Below are 8,997 nucleotides of genomic sequence, written 5' to 3'. Positions count from 1 at the left end.
GTAGACCAGGATGGCCTTGAACTCACAGAGAGTTCACCTTCCTCTGCCTTCCAAGTACCAGGATTCAATGTGTGCACCACCACCTCCAGGCAAACTCTGTCATATTCAATTTTCTGAATACATTTAACAATGTCATTAACAGCTAAGGTCATCTGAACCACAACACAATTGTACAGAAAATTAAGTATTGAAAAAATAAAACTTCTGGGGCTGGAGAGATGGCTCAGGGGTTAAGAGCACTGACTGCTCTTTAGAGGACTCAGCTTCAATTCCCAGCACCCACGCGGCAGCTCATACCTGCCTGTAACTTCAGTTCTAGGGGACCTGACACCCTCACACAGGCATACGCGCAAGTAAAACACCAATGCACATAAAAATAAAAACTTTATGTAAACAGACTTCCATGCCTCTGCCTTTTTGAACTGGGGTCTTCCTACACTGCTCTGGCTGGTGTGGGATTTCTAGGCTCAAGCAATCTTTCTGTCTCGCCCTGCCTTCCCCTGCTTTGGGGGCCCTTCATAAAAAACAAACAAAAAACCACTTCCAGTGTTCAGTCATTCTGTAAGGTTATATATAACATTGAGTCATCAGGACATTTAAATTGAAAAGATTCCATCATGGGTCAGACTAGGTAATGGAGGGGAGACTCTATTTAGAAATGATTTTTGGGATCAGCCATGATGAGTTTCAAGTCTGAGTCCAGCACTTGTGAGGCTGAGGCAGGAGGACTGCTGAGCTCAAGACAGGCCTGGGCTGCAATGTGGATTCTAGGCCAAGCTAAACAGTGAGACACTGTCACAAATCAGCAAAGGAAGTGACTATTGAGATTAACAAACTCAAGGGTAAAGATACAGCAAAGTGGCTCTAGGGGAAAGGGCAGAGACTCCGGTTAAAAGATTCTAGGATTCAGAAGGGAGCACGAGCAGAGACAAAGCTGGAGAGGTCTGCTGGTGGCAGCAAACACCTTAGAGTGGACATGCAGGGGGAGAAAATGAAAACTGAAGGCTCTAGCTACTGAAAAGGTGAGAAAAATGATTTAAAAGGATTACAGGTTTTGCTAACGCTTAGAATAATTAAGCAACACAAAGAAACGATTGGACCAAATCCCCCTTTGAGGGCTCATTTCTGGGAACCCTTTGAAATTGCTGAATATGAATGCTGAGGCACTTTCCCTTCTCCTGCTGCAATACGATAGGTATCTGGACTGTCACATGAGTCCTTCTTTTTTGCCTTGGCCAAAATGAAGTCAAGTCACCGTATTAGACATCTGTATTTCTGGTTCAGAATCTCTGTATCCTGAAGGATTCTCAAACACTAGCCCACCAGCTTACCCACTCCTAGCCATACAGGAGACAAGACAATAGCCATACAATAAAACATGGCCAGTCCCTCGAAGACATAGGCTGAAATCCTATTCCACGCCTGCTAGGTGGCTCCTGGTCTCTAAAGACTTCTAGAAATCAAGTCTCCCTACAAGCTCCAGCCCCGTGCGGCGCCGCACACACTCACGCCCCCCTCCTCTCTAATTGGTCTCCCGCCCCACTCAAGGCAGGGTTCGTGAGCAGAATCCAATTTTCCATGGCCCACTGGATCTGCGGGGAGGTTTCATACAGCGGAGGCAGGAGGGGCTTCAGGGACACCAAACGCCTTCGGCGACCTGGGGGGTATCCCCACCTCATCTTGGTGTCCAACCCTCCAGGCTTTCCAGCCCTAGGAAACCCCGAAAACCAACACAGCGGGGCCATTGCCCTTCCCGGATGTCTCTTGTCCCCGGAAGCAACCGAGCCCAGCAGCACCCCAGTTCCTTTTTCTCCCAAGGCCGATGTGAGGTGCAGTGGTGATTTCGGCCGGCGCCCGCGACCCCCGCCCCCTCCCTACCCCCCCCCACGCCCTGGCCTGGCTTCCTGCCAAGTCCGCAGCAGCAGTGCAGGTTACCCGGAGTTGGAAGGCGACGCTCGCTGCCGGGCAGGGCAGGCTGCTGGAGACTCGTCGGCGGCATCTGCGTCTGAAGCGGCGGTGGCTCGGCGTCCGGGGGCCGGAGGCCCGGAGTGGGGCCGGGCAGAGGGGCACAGCGTCGCCGCTTCGGGGAACCGGGGCTCAGCAGCGCCGCCTCGAACTCCATGGGCCGCTTCAATGTCGCCCCGCACGCCATCCCGCAGAGGGGCCAAGGACCAGACGCAGACGCGGCAACAACGGCGGCCTAGACCCAACTCCTGAGCTACGGGTCCCAAGCCAAGCCGGCTCCAATGGCGCCTCCGGCACCCGGCAGCCGCGCTGGCCCCGCCTCCTGTGACGTCACGGGCGTGCGCCACCGCCCGGCAGAGGGGGGTAAGCCGGAAGAGGGCCTCTCCAGGAGGTCCGCAGGCCTGGACTCGGCCCGAGGCGCCCCCCGCGGAGGAAGTGGGTCGGTCTGGGCGTAGAGCGTGGTCGCCTAGCAACACTGGGACGGCCCCCGCCTCCGCCCCTCCCAGGGCCCCCCTTCCCGGGCTGGGCTGGGGTGGCGTCGGAGGTCTTCGCACCTGCGCGGCAGGGTTCGGGGGGCTTGGATGGGAGAGACCTAGGGAGACCCGGGGTTCCCCGTGGCTGCGTGACCTGCTTTTGGGCAGTCTTGTCCCTGATAAAAGAGGTGATTCTAAACGGTTATCAAGGGCTTTTCGCCGAGTCCCAAGAAATCTTCACAAACATAGCCGGGTTATCTGAGGATAGGCTTTATTTAATCCATGAGCCCTGTGCTATCATGGGCAAAATTGGAAGAGGTGTGTTATGAGTGAATGTATTTTGAAGCTAGATGACACGTCCATTAATCAGCTGGATGTGTTACTCAAAAAGGATGAAAAAGGAAAAGAAAAGAAAACTACCAGAGAACTCGCTGGCTTAAACCGTCTAAGCAAGTGCTACCAGAATGCTAGGAACTTCCCCTGATAGCTGATTTGGCAGCTGGCTTCCTCATCTGACTTGGCAACGCCGGCAAGCTCTTCCTCGGGTTCATCTAGATTCTCTGCCGCACTCTTGGCTGGAAAATGCTTTTGATAGTCTGCAAAATGAATAGAACACAGGGAGGTTCTGCTTTTATAACCTTGTGTGGTTATTATTTTTCTGGGGGAGTAATTCCAGTGCTTTCAACTCATCAACAGAGCGATCTGACCCCCTGCCCCCCGTCCAAAGCCTTATTAATATATTAATGGTCGTGGCTCCTGTAGTCTGGCTTCAACATAACTTTATAATCGACTTTCCCAGACAGTCCAAACTTGAGATACTCGTTTCTAATAGCCAAGGTGGCTGTCTATGTACTTCACACTTGGGTTAGAGAAGAGGCGTACTACCTCCAGTCTTTTTTTTTTTTTTAAGTCCTTTTTTGGTTGTTTTTCTCTGAGTCCTCTTCTGTTTCTACACACTCTTTAAGGATCATAATATTGATCACGTATTTTCACATTTATTTTTGTAAAATATAATAAACAATTCGAATATGGCCCAGCATAGCAAATTGCTGGGGTTTTTGTTGCCCTATTCAACCCCTTGGGCCTCTCCAGGCATACCCATGAGCTATGTATGTGTCTAGCCCCTGTCCTGTTAAGCATATAAATATTTTAGCATATTTATTGTCTATATTGATGTAAAGGTGGTTTAAACCAAAATCTAGAAATAAAACACAAGAGCTAACCAGGTGGTGGTGGCGCACACCTTTAATTCCAGCACTCAAGAGGCAGAAGCAGGAGGATCTCTGTGAGTTCAAGGCCAGTCTGGTCCTCAGAAGGAGTTCAGGACAGCCAGGGCTACACACAGAGAAACTCTGTCCTGTAAAACCAAAATAAACAACCTCCAACCAGGTGGTGGTGGCGCACGCCTTTAATCCCAGCACTCCACTCGGGAGGCAGAGGCAGGCGGATCTCTGTTAGTTTGAGACCAGCCTGGTCTACAAGAGCTAGTTCCAGGACAGGCTCCAAAGCCACAGAGAAACCCTGTCTCAAAAAACCAAAAACAAAACAAAAACAAAAACAAAATAAACAACCTCAAACAAACAAAACTTCAAAACAAATCTTAGTGCTAAAGGGAAAGGACACAATTATCTTGGCTTTAAATGATCATAACTGAATTTAAAACTTAGTTCTGAGCTTCTTGGATGCCAAGGGAAAATGAAGCTATAGTCGAGCTGAATAGATGTTATTATCTGACAGGAATCAGTTCACCAGAGGACACAGACCATCATTTTGTCTCTCACTCCATTCTAAACGTGGACTCTCGTGACTTCATTGGGAAACTGAATGACCTAATTAGCCTTCAAGATGACTTGTATGGCTGTTTTTTATGTTCAGTAAAAGCCAAGGACATGAAAAGCCACTTAATGGTGGTTATTTTTTAAGGGGGCATGTTTAAGAGCACCAAGTAAATTGTTTTCTTGTGGTATAAACAGATCCAAAGTGAGAGATTAGAAGATTTGAAAAGTATGTCCCTTGGGTGGACATTCTAAACACACCTCTTTTAGCTAGGCTTTTGCTAAATGCTTTGATAGCCACTCTGTGATCCTTTTGAACGCCGAGCGTGCCTTGCAAGATTGTTTTAACAGAGGAAGCTATAATTTGCATGTATGTCTGACTGTGCTTCAAAACCACACATTCCTTGAGAATAATAAGGAAGCCTTATTCATCTCTGTTCCTCTGTTACCCACACAGTGTTTGAACGCATGAAGGGAATAGGCACAGAATAAATATTAGTCAAATGAATAAATGGCAACTATTATTCTATCTCTGAAAGTTGATAGACCACATTGCTGAATGAGGGTGGTTTCAGATGATTCAGAAGCCAAACAAGTAGGTGGTACATCCTATTACATGTTGCAGATGACAGCGGCCCAACCAGAGAGGTGCTTGTGAGGGAGGTGGATGGGTTGCTCTGACAGGGTGGAAACTCAGTCCTTATGAGGTCACCGCACTCCAGGTCAACTTTGCTGTAACTTCTGCAGACACTTGACTAGGCATGTACATGCATGCACCCCACACACGTAATTGAGTATCTCCATGTGTAAGGCATCTGTGGTTGCAGATACTTTGGTATGTGAAGAGGCTTGCTTCCTGCCCTCCAAGGTTTTCTAGTCTGCTGGAGATGACAGCTACTAAGGAAACAGTCCCAACAAATATCTAATTATAATCTGTGACAAGTACTGGGAAGGAAAGGGACAGGATGTGAGAACACAACGGGGAGTCTTCGACTATCCTGGAGTCAAGGAAACCCAAGAAGCAGAATTCGTGTAAAGAGCTGAAAATGAGTAGCAAAGAAAACAAAAACAAAACAAAACATAAAGATTTACATTTGAACAGGTTCCTGGCTACACTAGGGAGAACAGGTTCGAAAAAATGAGAACTACATGAAGGAAATACATATTTATGTGTTTGTTTATTTTTTTGTTTTCAAGACAGGGTTTCTCGGTGTAGCCTTGACTTTCCTGGTGCTGGGATTAAAAGGAAATGCGCTACCACCATCTGGCAAGATAAATTTTTTTTTTTCAAGGGGAGAGTATTGAAGCCAGTGGTGGCCTGTAATTCCAGCACTTGGGAGGTGAAGGCAGGAAGATCGGGGCTGTCCTCAATTACCTGGCAAGTTGGAGGGCAGCCTGGACTCTAAGACTTTGTTTCAAAACACAAAATCAAATCTCCTCAGACCTATACCACTTGTGCCCCTCCCATTCCACCGAATTAGGTAATGACCTGCGAGCTGTGGAGGAAAGTATCTGTAGATAATGTGGGAAGGGAGGGAGATGAAATCAACAGACTTCTATGTCACCATTGAGGAGGGGTGAATAGAGAGTTAATAAAGTAAAAGAGAGAAAAAAGAAAAATGTATATTGTTCAATGGCATGAAAGTTCCAGAAGCATGGAGCAAAGACAGAGTGATGCCCTGGTAGCAGCCGGGATGCACACCCTACACGCCTTCCCATTGTTCGCACTTATACCCACTACTTCCCTGTTCTCAGCATGGCACGGGAGCATATGGCACAGGAGTGTAGCTTTTCCAAGGCCACCAGAGGTCACTCCATCTCACTCTGTCACAGGGTACAGACTCCTAGTATTGGACTAGGTGCCATGGTGCCTGCCTTGGGCTTTCTTTCGTGGCTCCTGGGCTGCTCTGTGCCTCTTCCTCTCTTCTGTCCTGGTGTGGTGACTACTGGAGCAGTTTCTGTCATTATTGGGGACCTAACTCTCTCCTTTCTGCCAGATTGCCAGGTGATATGGTTAAAACTCAGACGAAGGGACCAAGCAAGTGTGGATTCTAATGCCAGTTCTATTATGAGCTACTTTTATGCCTAGGGCAGTCGTAACCTATCTGAGCTGCACTTATAAAATAAACCTGGGACTGGATAAGAGCACTGGCTGCTCTTCTAGGCAGCCACTTGGCAGCTCAAAAATGTATCCTAGTTCAGGATATCTGACGCCCTCTTCTGGAACCAAGCACACACATGAACACATAAAGCACAGACATACACACAAGCAAAGCACTCAAACACACAAAAAAATAAAATTAGAAAAAAATAAAACATAAAATAAGCCTGCATTACCAGTTAAGTGTCAGAACGAACTGGATGGTGTATCTCAGATGGTTAGGATGTCTCAATTTTCTTTCTTTCTTTATATCTGTTCTGGGATTGAACCCAAGACCTTGGGTATACTGGGCAAGAGCTCCACCACTGAACTCCATTCCCAGCCCTTCTGCTCATGTTACAAACTGGGCAAGAATATTTTGCACAGTGCCGACACTAATATTTTGTTAATTTTTCTTTACTTCTCAATCCCCAGCTCTTATACACTTTCTTTCTTTCTTACCATGTAGCCCACAGTAGCCTGTAATTCACTATGTGGACCAGGCTGGCCTTGAACTCACAGAGATCCAACTGCCTCTCCTCCCAAGTGCTGGGGTTAGAGGCGTGCACTACCACACTCAGCATTACACTATCACACACATGCGCAAGTACACACACACATATACACACGATTTAAAAAATTAAAAAGACTGAGAATATAGCTCACCGGTAGAGGGCTCGTCTTACATGCAGGAAGTTGTGGCAATATTTTTTTTTGTGATCTAACAAATAAAGCTTGCCTTAGCCATGGAAGCCAGGCAGTGGTGGCACACACTTTTATTTTATTTTATTTTTTTTAATTTTTCCATTCAATTATTTACACTTCCTTCCCTCCTTCCAATCCCCTCCCACTCCCCCACACCCTCTCTTTTCTCTCTCCCTGCTTGAGAGAGGGCAGGGAACCCTGACCTGTGGGAAGTTCCAAGGCCTTCCCCACTACATCCAGGCCTAGCGAGTTGTGTATCCATATAGACTAGGGTCAAAAAAGCCAGAACATGCCATAAAAACAAGTCCCAGTGCCTTTATCAATGGCTTCTCAGTCAGCCCCCATTGTCAGCCACAATCAGAGAGTCCAGTTTGATCACAAGCCCATTCAGACCCAGTCCAGATGGATTTGGTGAACTCCCATTAGAACAGGCACATTGCCTCAGTTGGTGGGCCAATGGCAAACACTTTTAATTCCAGCATTTAGGAGCCCAACAATCTCTGTGAGTTCAAGGCCACCATAGACTAGCCAAGATTTAATCTGTCTAAAAGAGAAACAGAGCTCACACAAAGGTGATCTCTGTACTTGAGAGTCACATGCCTTTAATCCCAGCACTAGGGAGGTGAGACAGGAGTGATGTGGCTGGGTGGAGAGAGAAATATAAGGCCAGAGGAGACAGGAGCTCAGATGCAGCCCGAGGACTCATAGAGACAGGATTGCTGCTTTGGTAGAGCATTGGTAGAGGTAAGAACTCTAGTGGCTGGCTGCTCTGCTTCTCCGATCCGTCAGCTTTCACCCCTGATAGCTGACACTGAGTTTTTATTATTAAGATCAATTAGAATTTGTGCTACAGGAAGTGTTAGATTTAAGTCCCAAAAAAAGAAAGAAAAAAGCAACTGTAATTCCCTCCTTCACATGGCAAGAAGTCGAACAGACATCCATAGGCACAAGTTTATCTGGACTCATCAATTTATTGCCATAACTTGGTCAAAGGAAAGTTGGACACAAGGCAGCTTCAAGAGCAATATCATATTTTACCACTGATGCCATGGTAACAGCAAAAGTTGTAGAACAGGCCAGGGCTGACTGGAACTATGTTGACTCAAATGACCAACCTACATTGCACCATATTCTCCAAAGATCCAAGAGTAAGCTCAGATGGTAAAGTCTTAGAAGCCACTGAGGTAAGAGCCACACCGAAATACAGTTGCTATTGTATGAGGTCCATGGGCTAATTGACCTGGACCTTGGAGAGGACATCTCTGCATCTCTAAGGCTACTTGGGGTCTGAGGATGCCTGTGCACTGTTATGATATTTGCCAAACGTACAGGAAATCACATGTTCAGTCCCTAGTACTACATAAACCGGGTAGGGTGGTACATGCCTTTCATCTCTGTGCTGGAAATTCATCCTCAGCCTCAGCTACACAGGAAGGCTGAACTAAAGAGACACTGTCCAAAACAAAACAGACAAAACAAAATAAAATAAACAGGAAAAACCCACCTGAAATAAATTCAGACTGTGCCTGACATGTGAGCAGCACTGTGTGGCAGTCTGAATGAGAAGAGCCCACAGGCTCTTATGTTTGAGTACTTGGTTCCTAGTTGGTGGAACTGTTTGGGAAGGGTTAGGAGGTGTGGCCTCATTAGAAAAGGTGTATCAGTTTTATCCCAGGCTTTTCTAGACCCAGGCCAGCTGGCCTTGGTGAGTTCCCTGTAGAACATCCCCATTGTCTCAGTGTGTGGGTGCACCCCTCTCGGTCCTGAGTTCCTTGCTCGTACTCTCTCTCCTTCTGCTCCTGATTTGGACCTTGAGATTTCTGTCTGGTGCTCCAATGTGAGTCTCTGTCCCTGTCTCCTTTCATCGCCTGATGAAGGTTAATATTCAGGAGGATGCCTATATGTTTTTCTTTGGGTTCTCCTTATTTAGCTTCTCTAG

At 47.1% G+C, this 8,997-nt stretch overlaps 1 protein-coding gene across 1 annotated transcript in view; it reads right to left on the bottom strand.

Annotated features, from left to right (window-relative positions):
* Positions 1 to 2,282, bottom strand: part of Akirin1 (akirin 1) — a 14,885-nt gene extending 12,603 nt beyond the window's left edge. The window contains exon 1 of the mRNA XM_005353282.2: positions 1,936 to 2,282. Within this exon, the coding sequence (XP_005353339.1) occupies positions 1,936 to 2,152 (217 nt within the window). The 5' untranslated portion in view covers positions 2,153 to 2,282. The remainder of the gene's footprint in view (positions 1 to 1,935) is intronic.
* Positions 2,283 to 8,997: the final 6,715 nt, after the last annotated feature.

The sequence above is a fragment of the Microtus ochrogaster genome, chromosome 10 (genome assembly GCF_000317375.1).
Source record: "Microtus ochrogaster isolate Prairie Vole_2 chromosome 10, MicOch1.0, whole genome shotgun sequence".
NCBI classification, from domain to species: Eukaryota; Metazoa; Chordata; class Mammalia; order Rodentia; family Cricetidae; genus Microtus; species Microtus ochrogaster.
The sequence above is the reverse complement of the archived record's forward strand: the minus strand, read 5'-3'. Positions and strand labels throughout refer to the sequence as shown.